Here is a 22,958-nt window from a genome sequence, read left to right as displayed (position 1 = left end):
CTACTGGCAGTGTATTACCTTTGTGGCAGTGCCAACGGGCCTACAGCAAAATAGTGCACATGATAATTTCAACATGCATTCCCAAGTAACAAAATTGTGCTTTACATAAATACCACAGAACCTGAGCAAGATCCAGAAAAAGCAATGAAAATTTGCCCAAGCTTTCATGCTTGCCTATATCAATTGTATGTCATAACTAAAGCAAAATAGAAAAGCATCTACATATGTCCAGGAAGCTTGTGAAGTTAGATCATATAACCCTGGGAAAACGATTGCAACTTAAATCTGTGTATTTCTTGTTAACCACTGTAACAACTCACTAATAAAAATTAAGAAAAACTGTGGGTATCAAATGAACCAAAATGTACTAACTACATACAAGTCCTTAAAGACCATAATGCAACTTATTAACAGGAACATATGTTCAGTGTAAGCCGCAATTGTTATGTTAAATTACTTCTTCCTTTGATATCATTCATTTGATTACAGAACTTAAGAGATTCACAAACCTTCCAATTAAAATGGTGACCTTTAGTTTATAAGTCACTTACTGCAATGCTTATAAAGTCACCTCTGATCATTTATCCCTTACCTTTCATTATATAACAAAACTACATGTAATTGTGCTACGTAAATGATCCCAGATGTAATGAAAATGATTCTACTTATGTAAAAGTTATACTGAAAACAAAGTTAGTATAAAAAGTAATTAATTTGTAATCAATACAGTCCTCTAGAACAGCTGAAGAATTCTATTCTTCAGGGATTTAACTAAAATACATATATTTTAAGTCAGTTATATCTTACTCATTTTTTAAAATATGCCTGTTCAACCATAATTTCAAAAGTCAAATTTGTTACAGATAGCACTTCCTCCAAAAATTTTATAAATTTTTAGTTATTACACACTTGAATTACAGAGTCAACACCTGCCCTCAAATACTTTCCAGCCTCCCAACACACACACACACACACACACACACACACACACACACACACACTTACATATTTATGTCCTCTAAAATTAATGCTAGCTTAGGTCTCTAACCTAAACAGTCTCTCTGACTGGTTCCAAAATAAAACAAAACTTACTGTGACCAGTATAGTAGGCCTATACAATTGCTTTTAAGACATTAAGGCTTGGCAATTATATTCCCATTAGCAAACCAAAGCTACTGCCCAGAGGCCAATGCTAAGGGTGCTCACTAAGTCTTTCTGATCTTCAACAAAGGAACAGGATCTAAAGTACAAAAAAAATTATATCAATTTAAAATTTAAATGTCAAATAAATAAACTAAGCTTAGTAAAAGTTTAAAAGGCAAGCTATAAGTAACGACAAGCCTTTCAAGTTGTATTTCATTAGCATTTACTTACTTTCATTTTTTAATTTATTTTACTGACTCTTATTCTAAGTTATAAGTACAACATTTATTATTGTAAGAAAGAAGAATCTGAGCCTGCCAGGTTTCAGTATTTATACCAAAGAAATATCTTTGAGATAGGAAATGGAATTGAGCACATATTAACAAAAATCTTTAACGGATGCTCTTATGTATAAGTCATTCTGCCAGGTTCATTTGCACACACAAAGAAGAAACATACCTGCACTTAAAACTGAGATCTGGTAGGGGAAATAAGACAATTACAAAACTATGATAATACACAGTAAGTTAAAAAGTACCATAAGAAAGTCATAAGAAAAGTGATATGAGAATTCAGAGAAATAAAAGATTTTTTTAGTCAGTGATAAGGATATTTGGACAGTAACTAGACACACCTAAAACTAACCTTTCTAGAAATAAAACAGTGTGGTGGGGGAGGAATCATATACAGATGCCGTATACATATATATTTACTCATTCCAGATTAAAATACAGAACAATGATACATTGTGATAAATAGTAAACAAAATCATATCCTAAATTTACAATATACTAAGAAACTCATTTGTGAAGCATTGGTATTATTATTGAGAGCCACAGTTCTGAACCTTTTTGGGTCACTTGAAAATTATGAACTCATAGCAGAAAAATGCACATCTGCACAAACACCAATATTAAAATACAACTTCAGGGGTCCACTGATGCTATGAATTCTCTGCCCCAGAAAAAAAGCTCATTCTAATCTCTTGTGAATCATGATTTCCATAACTGAGCTAGTATATAGTGAAAATGAAGTAGAAAACATCAGTCTACCCTGAGGTTAGAAAAGAGAGTCCATGAGGCACTTGGGTGGCTCAATCAATTGACTCAAGACTCTTGATTTTGGCTCAGGTCATGATCTCACGGTTGTGAGATCAAGTCCTGTGTGGGGCTCTATGATGACAGAACAAAGCCTGCTTGAGACTCCCCCACTCCTCAAATAAATAAACATTAAAAAAGAAAATATAAACACTGTAAAGAAAGAAAAGAAAGAAAAGAAAAGAAAAGAGAAAAGAAGAAAGGAAAGGAAAGGAAAGGAAAGGAAAGGAAAGGAAAGGAAAGGAAAGGAAAGGAAAGGAAAGGAAAGGAAAGTCATGTATCTCTGCCTTAATGGACTCGTTCTATCTTGCTTTATAAATACAAGTTACAATCCAATTCTGGGTCACAAAATCAATTCGGATTACCTTTTTTGTTTAATGAAAGTATGAAGTAGAAGATTCACACACCTGAAACAAATTGTACATAAAACAGTACTTATCTATACATGCGCAAAATGGGTCACAACACAAAACATATTTTATGGTATGGACCACAGTCAAAAAAGAAGTGTCAAATGCTAATGCCACCTTTTAATTATTAATAAATCAATGTAAATTGTGTACTGTAAACGTTCCTAAATACAGAGAAATACTGCCTTTGCCGATATCCTACATTAAAATCCTGAAAAGATGGATTCTAGCATAATTCTTTCAATAATTCTCAATAATTCTTTAAAGCATGATTCTTTCTTAATGATTCCTTCTCTAAGCAATACTTAATGTAAACATGACTTCAAAACGACAATTCATATTCATGTAATTTGTATGTCAGTAGGAAGATGAGGACTGCTTCCTCAACAGTGACCAAACTATTCATGTTTACAAAGCACATGGCAACACAACACCAACAGCAAGGTTTGAATCTAAGTCAACAGTGGGAATTGGTCTTTCCTGTGAAACCCTCAGGGGTGACCCCCCAGCAGGCCTAAACAAGAGAAGAAGAGATCTATTTATTCTGTCCTCTTTGTTTGTTCGTCTCTTCAAGAATAATAACTCTGACTGGACAGAAATATGTTGAAAGTGTCACTGTAATAAACCTTAATCCCCAATTTAGGGGCTGGAATGCCTGACACTCCCACATGTACAGGACCACAGGGCAGAAGAACTCTAACTTTCAAATAGAGTGAAAAACCATATGCCCTGGAAGTAGTATTGAAATCCTCCAATGATCCAATTTGTCCCACTCCTCCAGATCCTTGGCTATATCTGATCTAAAAGTAATGGTTAACAGAATAAAGTATCACCTACTTAATCAGGCAGAAAAATGTAGGGAACAGACAAGGGGTAAGAAAGTCAATATTAAAAGAAAGAAAAGCACAGGGAAAGCAAAGCAAATGGGGGGAGAGGACCATGTGAGCATTCATGTGCGTGCACTGTCAGGGGACAGGGAACAAAGTAAAGGCAACAGTGAGAGAGAAAAAAAAAAAAGGAAGATGAGGATAAGTTCAAAGGAGAAAAATAAGTGAGGCATGTAATGACAAAATAATAAAACTCATATTTATAGTCTTATGATCCTATATAATTTGTAATATACATACATATAATTAAAGTTTTTACAGTGTATGGTCTCATACTCTAGACAACTGAATATATTTATCTACGCCGCTCTCCCCACAACAGAAAGCTAAATAATTTTAACATTAGAATGCCAGTTCCACCGGACTGGAAGTTCCAAGGGAATAGGACACACGCCTGCTCTGCTTACCACTACATCCTCAAAGTCCGATCAGCAAATGATAAATGTGCACTAAACATGTATAGAAGGAGATAAAGAAAAGAGGAACGTACAGGAAGAAAATTCCAGGGTACTTTCTTCAAAAATCACACACCCATACTTAAATGACATTTAGTTTCGACACAAAATAAGCAATGTAGTTAAGTATAACAGATCTATACTCCAAGTAGTCTAAAAGTCAAATTTCCTGTCTCCACGTTAGAACATGCATTTCTTATACTTTAACATTAATACCAAATCAAAAATATTTTAATATTATGGATTAAATTTATATTACTACTAAAATGAGTATGTCCCACCATAAAAATATACACAATTACAAGGTAGATAAGTTTGAAAAGTGTTATTCTCATTACTAAAGGAGTCATTAAAAATTTTTTTTCAGTATTTATTTTTTTTCCAATATATGAAATTTATTGTCAAATTGGTTTCCATACAACACCCAGCGCTCATCCCAAAAGGTGCCCTCCTCAATGCCCACCACCCACCCTCCCCTCCCTTCCACCCCCCATCAACCCTCAGTTTGTTCCCAGTTTTTAAGAGTCTCTTATGCTTTAGCTCTCTCCCACTCTAACATCTTTTTTAAAATTATTTTAAAAATAATAATTTAAAATGATTTGCACCTATTAAATATTTACACACCTTCATCAGAACACACCTACTGCCCAAATAAAGTAATATATATAAATACAAATAAGCAACCCTCTATTTGTAGACCAGTAAGTCATTTGCATGTAAACAGGAAGTAAAAACCATTTGACTCAAAGATCTCCCAATAGACTGATTATGAAGGAAGAATTACAAAGGGACTTAGAGTATTAGACTTGGGGTGCAAAGAATAATAGGGGACAGCTGGAAGGATAATAAAGCAGTAAAAAGTCAAATGGTTCAGAGATCTCAGCCAGCAAATAGAAATAAAGCAGATTAATACCAGAGAAAAGTCAATAAAAATGAGAACAGAAACTTAACAACAAAAAATAACCAACCCAATTTTCTTCACATAGGATATACCAATGGAAAGATATTCAACATCACTGGTTATTTTGGAAAAACAAATCAAAACTGAGATACCTGTTCACACTCACTAGGATGACTATTACCAAAAAGACAGAAAGTAAATGTCAGAAAGAATGTGGAAAAACCGGAACCACTGGAAATAACTGCTGGTGAGAATGTAAAATGGTACAGCTACTGTGAAAAAACTACGGAAGTTCCCCCCAAAATTATACATAATATAATCCAGCAATCCCCATTCCGGATACACCCATAAGAATCAAAAGCAGTCTCAAAGAAATAATTGTATACCCGTGTTCACAGTAGCATTATATACAACAGCCAAAATGGGAAAGCAACCCAAGTGTCAGTCAGTGGACGAATAGATAAACAAAGTGTGGTATATACATACAAGAGAATATTATTCAGCTTTAAAAAGGAAGGAAATGCTGACACATGGTACAACATGAATGAACCTTTAAAACATTATGCTGAGTGAAATAATTCAGACACAAAAGGACAGATATTACATGATTCCACTTCTATTAGGTACTCAGAACAGTCAAACTCATAGAGACCAAAAGTGGAATGGTGGTGACAAAATGCTGTGGGGAGGAGATAATGAAGAGCTACTGTTTAACGGGTACAGAGTTTCAGTTTGGGATGATAAAATTTTCTGGAAATGGATAGTGTGATTGTTACACAACAGCATGAATGTACTTAATGCTGCTGAATTGTATACTTAAAAGTGATTAAAATGATAAATGTTATGTTCTGTATATTTTACCACAATAAAAAAATTGAGAACAGAAAGACTAGGAGATATTAGTCCTAATATTAGTCACTATTAATCTTAAACTGTATATAATTTAAAAGAAGAGAGAAAATTATAGAAGGTGTAGTGGTTGAAAGGTAGCCCCCAAAAGATGTGTCCTTGTCATGATCCCCAGAACCTCTGAATGTGACCTCATTTGGAAAAGAAAGGTAGTTGCAGATGTAATGTCAAGGAACTGAAAGGAGGCTATCACCCTGGATTATCCATGTAGTCCCTAAAAACAATGACAAGTGTCCTTTTAAGAGACAGACAGAGGGAAATTTGAGGAGAAGGTAATGTGAAGATGTAGGCAGAGATGGGAACAATGCAGTTACAATTCAAGGAACGCCAAGGATTGCCAGCAGCCACCAAAAGCTAGAAGAGCAAAGAATGGATTCTCTCTTAGAGCCTCTGGAAGCAGAGCAACGCTGTGAACACCCTGATTGTGAAAGAATACATTTCTGTTGTTTAAAGCTACCAGATTTCTGGTAATTTATTGAGGCGGCCCTAAGAATCTATTGTGGGGGTAAAAAGATAAAATAAAAAGTAAGAAAGTGATCCTTGTAAGCATAGAACAAGTCATTCAAGCCAAAATTTAGCTATGAAAGCCAAGAGGAAAAGAGGGTACCTGGGCTTCACCATTAAGCCACGTGACGTCTGTGAACATGAGTGCTGATGGCAAACTGCTGAGGCCAGCCTCCCATCCTGGGCAGGGCAGGAGTGAGGTTTGCCTACAAGCTCCTGGCCAGGCGTATGGGGAATCTGGAGCAGCACATCCATAGGGTCAGACCACAGAGAACGGCTGCACCCTGCTATCTCAGGCTTTAAGACGGAGGCTTTCAGCCAGGATGTTTCTGTGAATTAACAGTCCCATATTCCTTCATCTACTCCCAAATAAAATGAAGATACCTGTCTTTTGCTCGTCATGTTAAATGCCTATAGGGAATCTTCCAAGAGGCAGTGCCTGCACCCCACACTAAGACGGGCCAGCTATCTACTGAGCCATATACAGTAGGGACTGGGAGAGGGCAGATGTGTAAATATGCCAGGTGGGGCATTACTCAACTACCACCCCTCCTCAAGCCTAGTCTAGAAGACTAGAATTCAGCCAAATTTGATCATTAATTAGATAGGAAGGAGGTCATTGATTCATTTTTATTTATAAAAAATGGATAACTCAGTTTCACTCCTTTGATGGAGATTTAATATCTCCTTTTTTTTTTTTTTTTTTTTTTTAAGAAATCTTGTTGGATCAGGAGTATACCTGGAGTATACTTGTAAAAGTAGTAGTGCCATGTGATTTGAGGTAGGGGCAAGCTACTGTGTGTTTTGTTTTTTAATATGCAGTATAGAGGGTGATTTTTTCCTAATGTCTGTGTTTACTTTGCATGCACTGGATCATTTATTTCACGTATTAAAACGCACTATTTCCCCAAAAGGGGTAGGAGTAAAGAGGCAAGTTGTAGAAAACAGCAAGGTTAAGGAAAGAAAGATAACATCATTTTCAAAAACATTCATCAAAAGTAACTTTTCCGTGTTGAAATTATCTACAGGGTTCTTTTCTTCATAAGTAAGTGATGTAAGGATATAGGGAGACAGACGGAGAGACAAAGAGAGATCTTTTTTTAGTCTAAAGTAATTCCTAATTTACTCTTAAACAGATTGTCAAGCTGTATATAAGTTGAATTTCCTGAAAATTGCCATTTAAATGCCTCCAATTGTCTCCTTAAGTCACATTTGACAAGTCTTCCTAAAATATACAATATATGTCTATATTTTATCTTTAAAAGGTAATAAACATTCATAATGTGTTGTGTAGAAGTACAATTCTTAGTTTGATTTTTATTTTCTTTCCTTCAGTTGATGCCAAGCTATCTTCAGTCACAGTACTTGCTCTCTCAAACAGTTCTTAGTCTGACTCAAACACTTCTGTCCTTACCCCTTTCTCTATGCCAAGCAATGGGTAATCAAACACAAAAGACTGTAAAACAAAAGAAATCAAAACCAAAACTGTATTTAAAAGAATCAACAGGGTCTTAGTGATGTCTATGAAACAAAGTGCCTGGGTTTGGTAGTGGGGTACAGGGACAGACATTTAAAAAATAATACTATTCACTCATTTCCTATTTGGTAATTATATTTCCTGTAGAGCTGAGAAAGAGGTAGATCTCCAAAGAAGTATGTGGTTAACCAAATTCAAAATTAAAATTTTAAATCCCTTTGTTTATTTAACTGACCAAAATTAATTCAGTTTCTTTATATTTAGCTTTTTAAAATAAACTGGATTTCGATAAAACTTGTTTCATTTAACATTTTGAGTTTTACTTCCATCTGTTGTTATTCCTTAATCTGTCATTACTGCTTAATTTTAATCTATTTGCTGGATGTACATTTATAACCACATTTTCATCCTTTTCCTATTTACAAAGCTTTACATGTTTTAATGTGATTTCATCATTGCCTTTTACTAGACACATAATTATTACTCTTATCACAGCAAAGATATAATCTGTACACACTACGAGTTTCTCTTTTAAAAAGAGAGAGAAAGCAAGCTGTATAAAAACTAACAAATTAGTATCCCTTGCCATCAAACAAATCCAGTGTTTTTAGTAGCTCTTTTTATTAGGAAATTCCTCCATGAATATCTATATCCCCAATACTTCTTATTCTCCCTGAGGAATGATTAAAGATAAGCATCAATCTTTGACCAATGATAAACCAAAGTGTATAAAACAAATGACCTCAGCCTTCACACTTTCAAAAGACCCATTTTCAATTCACTATCAAGTTCCAATTTGATCGCTTTCACTTTCTAATTTAGTGCCATCTTTAAGTTCTTCATATCCCTCAGGCTATGACACTCAAAACATATGTCCTACAAAAAGCTTAATCAGTGAAAGCCACGATTATTAATTTGTGGCTATTTAGGCAGGAGCAACTCCATTCTAAATTATCAAAAATGGATGCATCTCTTCTTGACCCGAATTTTTGCTGGCCGAAGCAAGCACGACCTGGGTCTCAAGCAGGCCGCCTGGAGCCTGGGCATACTTAGAAGGACGGTATGTCTGAGAATAAGACTAGGAAACCAACACCCAGTTCACTCAGTCAGCCTCGTTGTTCCTATGACATACCTCTAGAGGGTAGGCATAGTGGGAAGGGCTATCATCTTGTAACAACAGCCAAAGGGAATTGCAGAAGGACTAGGATGTGGAGGCTAGGGAAGCTGGCCTACCACATCCTAACTAGCGTCCTGTTCCAGATAGCCAACTAAATGCAGTAAATTATATACTATCCTTTACTTATCTTAAAAGAACTAGCATTCTTTGCCTCCATCTGTTGTAGTGGTCTTTCCATCATTCACATCCTCATTCCACTGTGACAACTTTATAAACTATTGGTAATCTCATACGCCAACATTGCTACAAAAAAAAAAAAAAAAATGGCAGGGAACATGAAAAATTTGCCCATATTTCTTCCCACTCTGAAAAATTTAGAAGGTTCCTATTTTAACATAATAATTATAATTATGAAATTAAAATGTTTGCTGATTTTTATTTTTGCTAGCCACTCCTTCATCTGCATAGAGTTGACATATAAACACAAAAGATATTTCTTTTTTGTCAAGGCAAGAAATGGACTAGCATGAATTCCTCTCTCAGTTCTGCCATTTATAAGCTGTATCACCTGAACAAAAAACGTAATTTTTTAAGTATCCATTTCACCCAATCCACTCATTAAAATGGAGATTAAAATATGTATTTTGGGGCTCCTGAGTGGCTCAGTCAGTGGGCATTGACTTTGGCTCAGGTCATGATCTTACATTCCGTGGGATTAAGCCCCATGTCAGGCTTTGAGCAGACAGCATGGAACCTGCTTGGAATTCTCTCTCACTCTCTCCCTGCCCTTCCCCCACTTGCACTTTCTCTCTCTCAAAATAAATAAACTTAAAAAACATAATTATTTCACAGAGTGGTTAAAGTGAGAAAATTGTTTAGTTAAAAACAGAAAACTTCAGGGATGCCTGGGTGGCTCTGTCAATTGAGCGTCTGACTCTTGATTTCAGCTCAGGTCGTGATCCCAGGGTCATGGTATCAAGCCCCAAGTCGGGCTCTACACTCAGCTTGAGATTTTTTCTCTCTCTCCCTCCCCCTGCCACTCCCCCACTCACAAGCACTCACATGCTCTCTCTCTAAAAAAAAGGAAACTTCACTATTTCACTCACTAATCTGAGTTTCATATACAGCCAACTCTCTTATACCTTAACTACAGCTTTACTGGCTCTCTAATAACACTGAGATTCTGAAATAATCGGTCTGGGTCAGGGCCCAGGCATCAGTATTTTTTCAAAGCTCTCCAGGTAACGGCTGTGTAGGAAGTGTGAAAAACACTGTCTAGCTCCCTGATCCGTTCATTTCCTATACCCTCTCCTCTCTTTTCAGGTTACACCCCATTGTAACCACCAGAACAACTCTCTCAACAGCATCCTTCAATGCCCTGGAGCCCCATCGTTTCGAGACACTCATTCATTTCACCTCAAACCTGAGCTCAAGGCCATGATGTGCTGTGCTTCACTGCTGAGCACTGCTAGAGCAAGGCTAGAGCAAAGAACTGTATTGGTGACAATACAATTCTCACTTTCCAACTTTGGCTGTGTCCTCAACAATCCTTTTTCTCTCTTGGACAGCTCTTTCTTTTTTCCTCCCACCCAACCTCCCACCAAACTAAACTCTGGTGAGCAGTAAATACTATTAATTTTATCAAAATTCTATCCTTGAATACATACCTTTTTAATATTCTTTATGACAAAATGAGAAATGCACACAAAGCATCTGCCTCACATACAGAAGAACGGTGATTATCTTGAGGAAAAGCACTTGTGTGACAGAACTGCAAGCCAAACAAGCTGCAACTTGTTACCAAGGAACAACTGACAGAAAAGCGATGGCAATTCAGACTTGGACATAGGACTGACATTTTCTCAAAAATGAATCGTGTGAATCTGTCATTTCAAGGAAACTATCGTATTTGCCGCCAATGATAAAATGTGAGCTTTGGAAAACTTGTACCCACCACGTGACCTTAACAGCTTCTCAGTACTTGCAGTTCATACTCTCATTTGTACAAAGCAGTTCACAAACATGAGAAAAGTTAAATAATGATAACACAATTTAAGTAGCAACTTAAAACCATACTGTTTGGAAACGCACAAGGCGACACTTGATAAACTGTCCAAAGAACTTGGAGAGCCCAGAATTGCCTATATACAAATTATGAGGAAAACAAGAAATTTACTTAGGTGGTGGCTACCAAGGAAGGCTCTATATACAAATAATATCTGAGCTGAGACTTGAATGAGTAGGATTTAGACTGGTAGGAAAAAAGTGAGATAGACCGATGACTGATAGAATTTTAAAGAGAAATACTGTCTTCAAGTATATTTTTGCTATTTCACATGTGTTAACTCAAACTGCCAAATGATACTTTAAGATCCTAGAAGTCGGGAACCACATATTACAACTATTTACTATCAGACAACTTCAGGGTCAAATTTAATACGTTCATCTTTGTGGTTAGAAAAAAAAGATCTACACAAGCAGGAAACAGAACAGTAATAATCTAAGTCCTAGGTTAAATCTCAGCTCTGGCACCTGGCTAGGTTGCCTTGGATAATTCAGTTAACCTCATTAACTCAAATTCAAATACACCTAGTTTGAGGATCACCCTAAAAACATCATAACTAAAAGTACTAAAGATAACTAATAATCAGAAAAGAAATGAGAATCTGTGTTGCTGGTTTTATGCTGATCTTGTCATTTTTTATTATTTTGCAAACGAACAATTCATGTCATTTTTATTTTTCACCTTAAAAGAAATTAATATACACCAGGAAGATGATACATATTATATATAATTTTATTACTCGAAGAATTCTCTTTAAAGTGGGAGACAGACTTTTAAATATTTTCAGCACAGTACACTATTACTTATATTATTGAAATTCAATCTACAATAATACTGTATATCAGAAATTAATTCCAATTTATTCTTCTTCAGATGTTCCAAAATACTACATTCTCTTTCCTCCCATCTATTTACTTCACACATTTCTCCAGTCAGCCTGACGCCATCTTTTCTTCTCTATACACACACACTCACTCTCTCTCTCTCTCTCTCTCTCTCTCTCTCTCTTTCTCTCTCTCTCTCTTCATTCTTCTATCTTTTCTTCTTGAGGTGATTCCAGCCACTAGAGGGCAATAAGTTCACAAACACAGATGTACTTATCAATAATGAATTGAGATTCACATATGAAAAAACCTAAGAACTGTATCATCACAAACCCTGAAGCACAGGCAATTAGACTTGAATATGTAAGGTACATACTTCAAACTCAAAAAAATCATCCTGGAAAAGGGAGTTCACAGAAGTGTATAATAATGTTCAAAAAAGGAATTCCAGTTTCTCACTAAGACAACTAAAGAAATAAGATTAATATGCTTACAGGTACATAGCAATATTAGAAATCATGATTTTTAAATATTAATTTCAGATGAGAGAAGAAAAAAAGGAAAACCAAAAACAGAAAGGTAGAATCCACAGGGTGGGTAGAAAAGTGAGAAATGATTTTTCCAAGGCCTCTACTGCTGCACTGAGAAAACAATGGATGGATTAAAGAATATAGTGGATTTGCCAACCCTTTCTTCTATTGAAAAGCAAGGGAATATTTTACACGTATAGTTTGGGGGGAGGAAAATGGTGACTGTAGAGGGACATATAGCCTTCACTTCTTTTCTCACAATTAAGGATGTGGGGGGAGAAAAGTTAATATTGCTAACCTTTAACAGATAATTTTACTGTTTTTTGCACAGAACCTAAATTCAAATCAACTTATTTAATCTGTATTTATTTATTTACACTGACATTACAAAAATGCAAAATTTATATAACATCAACATTTTTAGCAAACCATCATTTTCTTACCCTCATTGGATGTATATCAGCATAAGGTGGTTTTCCTTCAGCCATTTCTATAGAAGTAATGCCAAGGGACCAGATGTCAGCCACACAGTTATAGCCTATTTCTTGAATAACCTCAGGAGCCATCCAAAACGGAGTTCCTATCACAGTGTTGCGTTTTGCCATTGTATCCTGCAAAAACATCACACAGATATAAATACTACTACAAAAACACAAAGGAAATCTGTCAACATATTCTTTAAACTGTATAGTGAAACTCTCAATTACTACAGATTGTATCTGAAATTGACTATTTTTTTAGAATTTCCACTAGAGCTCTGACAGGATATTTTTAAGAATTTTGAATTCTGTAATAACAAAGAATCCACAAGAAACTTATCTCCACCTTCATTAAAGATAGTCATAAAACAGTACTGTAACAATAAAAGCTATAGAAATGGATCAATATAGCTTTCCTTTTTAAACATTCAAGCATTTCAATTACATTTTTTCATATTCATTCAACATCTCTTAAGTTGTAAATAAAAGTAATAAATAATACTTAAATTATGGATCCTTCTCCCCAAGAACAATGTAGTTACATATTTCTTCCCATTACCCCCTCTAAAAAGTTATCAACATTTAGTCGCAATCAAACCTGGACATATAAGCCAAAAGAGTGTCCAAAATTACTGCACTTACCGTTAACTGACCAGCCACTCCAAAATCAGCCAATTTTGCATGTCCTTCCGTATTGAGGAGAATATTTCCAGCTTTTATATCTCTGTGTATTTTTCTCATGAAGTGCAAATATTCTAGTCCTTTCAAAGTAGATTTAAGAATAGTTGCAATTTCATCTTCTGTTAACTGGAAACAAATATTTGTAAAACTAGAATGAAAAACCATGCTAGATAAACTCTTACAAAAGAGCACTGGTAACTAATCCTTCTTTCTAATGACCACTAAACCTCTAGGAAAAGGCTAAAAGATAAAGAACTGGGGGAGATTCCTGGGTGGCTCAGTCAGTTGAGTATCCGACTCTTGGTTTCAGCTCAGGTCATGATCTCACGGTTCGTGCGTTCGAGCCCCACATTAGACTCTGCACTGACAGCATAGAGCTTCTTGGGATTCTGTCTCTCCCCTTCTCTTCCCCTCCCCTATTCACGTACTCTTTCTCTTTCTCTCTCTCTCTCTCTCAAAATAAATAAATTGAAAAAATTGAAAAAAAACTGGGAACTTCTTTTTCCTCACAAATATTCTTTGTCACTCTTACTACATGTTTTATTGATGAAAATTTTTTTCAATATTAAATTTGCCCTTTCCTTAAAATTAGTGATGTCATTCCTAAAGCACATAGCCTCTCCCAAAAATCATTGTGACCCTAAGAAATCACTATTTCCCACATCTTCTGATACTGAGGTAGCAATATCACAGCTACTTGTCCTGAAAGTAAATTCAGACATTCTTCTCTGTGATGTTGCTAATTCTTGATGAAAAAGAAAATCAACAGTTTTACACAAAGGAAAGGAAACAAAGGTGGCTTGCCAAGAGTCTCCTGCATGAAGTGATTATGCCCATATCACTCCTCCTCTTCTAACCGAGTCATGTCTAAACCCACCCAGATCCTGGATTTCTGGCCATAAGAATGAGAACTCAAAAATGAAAATACCAGAGAAAGACTAGGAAAATGGAAACACAAACTAAGGTTATCAGGGAGAGGATAAGAGGGGAGAAGGGAGAAAAGGTGGTCAAGGAAAGAAGTGGGAAAGGAAACATTCTCAGTAGCTATGGCAATAGAGCCAGATCTCTACCAGCCTTTATGCTAATCATTTTCCATGCATTATCTTATTTATCCTTACGACAACTCTCCAAGATATATACTATTTTTACCAGCAACTGACAAATGAGGAAATTATTGCATTGAGGTTCAGTAAATTCCTTCTCCTCATATACAAGATGGAACTAAGATTTGAGCCCTTGTCTGATCATAACCTATGCCTCTCTTGACAAGCCTTGCTCAAGTGCAACTTATGAAAGCCTCTATTTTAAATATACCCACATAATAATAAAAGTTCATGACAATAAAATCTACTTCTCCCTAAAAGTACAACCAGCAAATATAACCCGAACATAAGCTGATGGAAGATGGGAGGAGGGGAGTTCCAATTTATACAAAGATAGAGGACACTACTCTATTTGAGAAAGAAGAAAAGAAGGAAAATTCAAATACCCAACAATGGGATAAAAGGAAGACACAGTACAAATTAAAATTATAAAAATATTATACTACAAAGCTGTAGTAATCAGAACAGTATGGTACTGGCACAAAAAGACATATATATCAATGGAATAGAATAGAAATCCCAGCAATAAAGCTACATGTTTGTGGTCAATTAATCTACATCAAAGGACTCATGAATATAAACTGGGAAAGAGACAGTCTTTTCAACAAATGTTACTAGGAAAACTGGACAGATAAATGCAAAAGAATGAAACTGGGCCACTTTCTTACACTATAAACAAAAATAAACTCAAAATGGATTAAAGACCTAAATGTGAGCCCTGAAACCATAAGATTCCTAGAAGAAAACAGTACATAATTTCTTTCACATCACCATAGAAACCTCTTCCTGGATATGTCTCCTCTGGCAAAGGAAACAAAAGCAAAATTCAACTATTGGGGCTACATCAAAAGAAAAAGCTTTTGCAGAGAAAAGGAACCATCAACAAAACAAAAAGGCAACCTACTGAATGAAAGAAGATATTTGCAAAAGATATATCCAATAAGGGGTTAATACCCAAGATATATAAAGAACTTATATAACCCAACACATGCGCGCATGCACACACACACACACACACACACACACACACACACACACACACCAAAACAAATAATCCAATTAAATATAGGCAGAGGAGCTGAACAGACAGTATTCCAAAAAAGAAATACAGACTGCCAGCAGACACATGAAAAGATACTCAACATCACTAATCATCAGGGAAATGCAAATTAAAACCACAACGAGACATCACTTTATACCCGACAGAGTGGCTAAAATAAAAAACACAAGAAATAATACTGGTGATGATGTAGAGTAAAAGGAACCCTCATACACTGTTAGTGGGAATGCAAATAGGTACAGCCACTGTAGAAAACAGTATGGAGTTCCTTTAAAAAAATTAAAAATAGAATTACTATATGATCCAGTAATACCACTAATGGGTACTTACCCAAGGAAAATGAAAACACTAATTCAAAAAAATATATGCAACCCTATGTTTATTGTAGCATTAAGTATCTATTCATATCTCTTTCTCTCTCTTTCTCACACACAACACACACACACACACACACACACACACACACACACACACGAATCTTACTCAGCCATAAAAAAGAATGAAATATTGCCAACTGCAACAATAACATACATGGACCTAAAGTATATAATGCTAAATGAAAATAAGTCAGAGAGAGACAAACACCATATGATTTTACTCATGTATGGAATTTAAGAAACAAAACAAATGAACAAGCAAAGAAAAAAGAAACCAAAAAAGCCAGACTCTTAAATACAGAGAACAAACTGGTGGTTGTCAGAGGGGAGGTGGCAGTGGGGAATCAGGAAATATGTAGAATTGTTGAATCATTATATTGTACAACTGAAACTAATATAATACTGTATGTTAGTTATACTTGAATAATTATTCATATATATTTATACACACACATATATAAAGACTATGTAGAATGTGAAAATAACTATTGGAAGAAGTTTGTTTCAACTGCCACCAATGGCACAGTGGCTCATGTCTCATTAAGAAACAACCTGGGGACAACTGGATATTCACAAGCAAAAAAATGAAGTTGGACCCCTACCTCACACCATATATAAGAGTTTACTCAAAATAGATCAACAACTTAACTATGAGTTAAAACCATAAAACATAGGGGTAAATCTGCATGGCTATTGGTTTGGCAATGGATCATTAGGTGTGATATCAAAAGTACAAGCAGCAAGAGGAAAAATGATAAATTAGACTTCATCAGAATCAAAAATTTTGTGCATTAAAGGATATTATTAATAAAGTGAAATGACAACCTACAAAATGGGAGAAAATATCTGCAAATCATACATCTGATAAGGGTCTAGTATCCAGAATATAAATAACTCTTTTAACTCAACAAATGACTCAATTTAAACATGACAAAGGACTTAGACATTTCCCCCACAAAAGATATACAAATGGCCATATATGAAAAGACAGATGTTCAACATCATCATCATTAGTCATTAGGAAATGCAAATCAAAGCCACAATGAGGTACCATTTCACACCCACTAGTGTGGCTATAATAAAAAAATAGAAAACAGTGTTGGCAGGGATATGAAGAAACTGGAGCTCTTGGACACTGGTGGTGAGAATGTAAAATGGTGGTGCAGCTTCCATGTAAAACAATGTACAGTTCCTCAAAAGTTAAAAATAATTAAACACAGAATTACCATGTGACCCAGCAATTCCATTCCTAGGTATATATTCAAAATAATTGAGAACTAGTATTCAAACAATGTATGTACAGGAATGTTCATAACAGTACTATTCACAATGGCTGAAAGGTTAAAACAATACAAATGTCTATCAACAGATGAATGGATAAACAAATTATGGTATATACATGCAATAGAATATTACTCAGCCATAAAAAAAAAAGAATAAAGTCCTGATACATGCTATATTGTGGATGGACTTCAAAAACGTTATGCTAAGTAAAAGAAGTCAGAACAAAAGGGCACATATATGACTCCATGTATATGAAATATTCACAACAGGTGAATCCTCATAGAAAGAAAGCAGATTGGTGGTTGCCAGGGGCTGAGGCAGGATAAGAAAAACAAGGAACAATGGCTCACTGAGTTTGAGGTGATGAAAATATTTTGAAACTAGACAGAGGTGGTGATTATACAACATTGCGAATACACTCATACCACTCATTAAAATGGCTAATTTTATGCTATGTCAATTTCACCTCCATTAAACAAAACCCTGACATGAAAATTTCTAAACAAATTGGGAGACAGTTTACATATAACATTAATATATAACATCATAAATGTATTGTACATGTCTATTTGTAGTACTTGAACAATGTGCTGGCTTTGGATAAATTAGTTTTATCAAAACAAACAAACAAACAAACAACTTGGACCTCCTTCCCCTAACCTCTGAGGTCCCAACTTGCCCTAATCCTTTCCAAATTAAAACCCTCTAAGACTACTCTAAACCAACTCTCAATCCCACGCTCTTCAGTGGTAATGTAAGAATGTGACTTACTTGATAAATCCACTCTAGTACAAGATACCTGATCCAGAATGCCATTTATTCATTCAATAAATACTTATCAAACACCAATAGCATGCCAGGAATTACACTAGTTGCTGGGGATACAACAGTGAATAAACCAAGCAGCGTCCTTTCTCTCATGGAACTTATATTCTACGAGGAAGGGATAATTTGATGATAATATGATAGAAAGTAGGATAGTTTTGCAAGAAAATATCAGTGATGATTACTACCAGGACAAGAAAATACAAAGCTATTGACAGAGAATGACTGAGAAAGGCTCTTCAGCGTAGACATCAAAGAAAGCCTGAGAGACATTTCTGGTCTTAAATGACATAAGAGAGCTAAACATGTGATTGGCTATCTGGGAATATGACATTCCACACAAAGGAAACAAGAAACACCATGATTCAGGAAAAAAGCCTCCTACATTTGAGTTCAAGAAAAAAGGCTGAAGTTTAGTGATTCAGAAGAACAGTAGTTCTAGATGAGATCTGGGAGACATGTAAAAGCACAAGGCTTCATAGGCCATGGATATGGAGTCTGGGTTATTTGAAAATTCTAGTACTACCAGGAACTTATTCTCTATCTTAGACCAGACAGTCCGACTTGATGGTCAAGCACTATGCTCTAGAAAGCAAGCACTATGCTCTAAAGTTGCACTACCCAATACAGTAGCTCCCAACGTGTGAAACATAGCTACCCTAACTAAGATGTTCTATAAATGTACAATATACACCAAAGGTCAAAGTTTAGTACTAAAAGGACAAGGTAAAGAATCTTATTCATAATTTTTAAATTGATTAGGAGCACCTGGGTGGCTCAGTCAGTTAAGCATCTGACTCTTGATTTCAGCTCAGGTCATGATCGCATGGTTTGTGTGATCAAGCCCCATGTCGGGCTCTGCACTGTCAGTGCAGATTGGGATTCTTTCTCTCTCCTCCTCTTTCTTCCCCTCTCTGGCTTGTGCATGCACGCACGCGCGCGCACACACACACACACACACACACACACTCTCTCTCTCTCTCTTTCAAAATAAATAAGCTTTAAAAGAAAAAATTTTTAGTTGATTACACTTATAAATGATATTTATATATTAATATCATAAACTTATTAATGTTTAGCATAAGTCATTAATATTATTAAGATACTGTTATTAGTTATATTATTTAATATTATAATATTGGTGCTATATATTAATATATTTGATATATTACTAAAGTTAACCTCACCTATTAATTTTTTTTAATGTGATTACTAGGAAATGTTAAATTACATTTGTGGCTCATTTTATGTTTCTATTGGACAACACCACACTGAGAAAGGGTCCACAAGGGCAGGGATCTTTGTTCTTTTCACTGATGATGTATCCACAATGCATAGAACCATGCCTAGCATATAGTTAGCACTCCATAAATAATAAATGAATGGATACAGACTCGTAGTCACAAAAAGAAAGGAGATACACCACATCTGACATTTCCAATCTTTCTAAGTTAGCAGTTAACAGCCAAGGTGGGAGAGTGGGAGGTAGGAGTGTTCTTTAGGGCCACCACAGTGACCAAGGCGTACAAGGTGGTGGTGCTGTCCTATGTGCCTGGGTTTTCTCCCCTCTCACCACTCCTGGTATAAAAATTAAAGAGCTTGGGGGTACTACAAAACACAGTCCATAAAACTGTGTCATGTTTAATCATTTCAATGTTGACATTTTCAGCTACCTAGACTTTAATTTTTATCCTCTTAACATTCCATTATTTCCAACCATTCCATTATTTCACTAACCCTTCATTAACTCTGATTTGTTATCTCTGCTTCTGAACCCTATATTTCAGGGCTATATGAGAAAAAAGTTCAGGAGTAAGATCTGCTACATACTTCGAGGTCTCAAGAGCTGCCTGATTTCAGTGCTGTAAAGCATTTGCTACTAGACAAATCCACAGCAAGACTAAAGATTTGCCAAAGATATTATACTGATTCAAGAACTGTCTAACTTTACTAAATGATTTCAAAGGTTCATTCCAAACTCCATGATTCTATAACATATTTACAAAATATCTTCATACTCTTAACAGATGAATAAATTCACACTAATTCAGACATCCATTTTTTAAATTCTTTTGACAAATATCTACTTCACTGGCTCTCTCATACAGACTCTGTTAAAGGTGGTAGGTGTTGAAGGTGAGAACATGGACAGTCTCAGTCCTTATAAAGCTTATATAATTACCTTAGAGCATAGCCTGTATTTGGCCCAGAATTGTCAAAGGTGGAGAGGGCAGACCTCAAGCAATGTATAAATGTTATAAAGTCCTTCTTCCATTATGCTTTTCTCTCTTTGTAATAAACTCCTCCCCCTTACCTCAGGGGGTCACTTCATATGCTGCCCTAATCAAAAAATGACACAGTATTCAATCATTCATACTAATACACGGATACATCTTAAAGTCATTTGTAGTACAGTATTATTTAAACAATCCATTTGAATATTAAAGCTCAAATGAGGTAACTACACATTAAGCCTTTTAACTTCAAATATGAAAATGAAGGGTTTCTATCCCTCAATAAAATCATTTAAACAACAGTGGCGCCTGGGTGGCTCAGTAGGTTAAGCATCCGACATTGGCTCGGGTCATGATCTCACGGTTGGTGAGTTGGAGCCCCATATCGATCGGGATCTGTGCTGACAGCTCAGAGCCTGGATCCTTCTTCAGATTCTGTGTCTCCCTCTCTCTCTCTGCCCTTCCCTCATTCACGCTCTGTCTCTCTGTGTTTCTCAAAAATGAATAAACATTAAAAAAAATTTTTTTTAATCATTTAAACAATAAACAGTAACATTTTATAGAATACAAAGATATAATGTCTTAATTTTTTACATTACTTTATAGTTATAAGGAGTATTTTATGAGTCTCATGACAACGCAATTAAGTAAAGAGAAACACATCATCCCCTTTTTAGATGAAACAAATTCAGAGAAATAAAGGGGTCAAGTATCATACAACTACAAAGAGGCAAAGCCCACATGTCTTCTGGCTCTATTGCCTATACTCTCTATCACACCACAGACAGATGTCACAAACGTCATTATGTATGAAAGGGTTGCAATATAAGAAAACAGAGAGCTGCCCTCAATGGGGAAAAACTGAGAGCTTACACCCCGAGATCAGGAACACGACAGGGATGTCCACTCTCACCACTGCTGTTTAACATAGTGTTGGAAGTCCTAGCATCAGCAATCAGACAACAAAATGAAATAAAAGGAATCCAAACTGGCAAAGAAGAAGTCAAACTTTCACTTTTCACGGATGACATGATACTCTACATGGAAAACCTGAAAGACTCCACCAAAAAGCTGCTAGAACTCATACATGAATTCAGCAAAGTCGCTGGATATAAAATCAATGTACAGAAACCGGCTGCATTTCTATACATCAATAATGAAGCAACAGAAAGAGATATCAAGGAATCAATCCCATTTACAATTGTACCAAGAACCATAAAATACCTAGGAATAAGCCTAACCAAAGAGGTAAAAGATAATATATGCTGAAAACTATAGAAAGCTTATGAAATAAATTGGAGAAGACACAAAGAAATGGAAAAACAGTCTATGCGCATGGACTAGAAGAACAAATATTGTTAAAATGTCAATACTACCCCAAGCAATCTACACATTCAATGCAATCCCAATCAAAATTGTTCTCAGAGGGAGAACAAACAATCTTAAAATTTGTATGGAACTACAAAGTCCCCAAACAGCCAAAGTAATGTTGAAAAAGAAAACCAAAGCGGGAGGCATCACAATCCTGGATTTTAGCCTATACTACAAAGTTGTAATTATCAAGACAGTATGGTATTGGCACACTAAAAAAAACCACATAGACTAATGGAATAGAATAGAAAAGTCAGAATCGGACCCACAAATATATGGCCAACTAATCTTCGACAAAACAGGAAAGAATATCCAACAGAAAAAAGACAGTCTCTTTAGCAAATGGTGCTGGGAGAACTTGGACAACAACATGCGGAAGAATGAAACTGGACCACTTTCTTATACCATACACAAGAATAAGTTCAAAATGGATGAAAGACCTAAATGTGAGACAGGAAACCATCAAAATCCTAGAAGAGAAAAGAGGCAACAACCTCTTTGACCTTCGCCACACCAACTTACTTGACATGTCTGTGAAGGCAAGGGAAACAAAAGCAAAAATGAACTATTAGGACCTCATCAAGATAAAAAGCTTTGGCAAAGCAAAGGATATAATCAACAAAACTAAAAGGCAACTAATGGAATGGGAGAAGATATTTGCAAATGACACATCAGGTAAAAGGTTAGTATCCAAAATCTATACACAACTTACCAAACTTAACACCCGATAAACAAATGATCCAGTGTACAAATGGGCAGAAGACATGAATAGACATTTTTCCAAAGAAGACATCCAGATGGCCAACAGACACACGAAAAGATGCTCAACATTACTCATCATCAGGGAAATACAAATCAAAACTACATTGAGATACCACCTCACACAGTTTGGAGTGGCTAAAATGAACAACTCAGGAAACAACAGATGTTGGCGAGGATGTGGAGAAAGGGGAACTCTCTTGCCCTGTTGGTGGGAATGCAAACTGGTACAGTTGCTCTGGAAAACAGTGTGGAGGTTCCTCAAAAAAGTAAAGATAGATTTACCCTATGACCCAGCAATAGCACTACTAGGAATTTACCCAAAGGATACAGGAGTGCCGATTCATAGGGACACATGTACTCCAATGTTTATGGCAGCACTATCAACAATAGCTAAATTATAGAAAGAGCCCAAATGTCCATCAACTGATGAATAGATAAAGAAGATGTGGTATATAGATACAAT

At 35.7% G+C, this 22,958-nt stretch overlaps 1 protein-coding gene across 1 annotated transcript in view; it reads right to left on the bottom strand.

Moving 5' to 3' along the window:
* Nucleotides 1–22,958, bottom strand: part of STK3 (serine/threonine kinase 3) — a 281,099-nt gene that overhangs the window by 185,267 nt on the left and 72,874 nt on the right. Inside the window, 2 exon segments of the mRNA XM_027064153.2 lie at nucleotides 12,763–12,930; nucleotides 13,441–13,605. Of these exon segments, the coding sequence (XP_026919954.2) occupies nucleotides 12,763–12,930; nucleotides 13,441–13,605 (333 nt within the window).

The sequence above is a fragment of the Acinonyx jubatus genome, chromosome F2, assembly GCF_027475565.1.
Source record: "Acinonyx jubatus isolate Ajub_Pintada_27869175 chromosome F2, VMU_Ajub_asm_v1.0, whole genome shotgun sequence".
Lineage (NCBI taxonomy): Eukaryota > Metazoa > Chordata > Mammalia > Carnivora > Felidae > Acinonyx > Acinonyx jubatus.
This window is presented reverse-complemented; position numbering and strand designations above follow the sequence as displayed.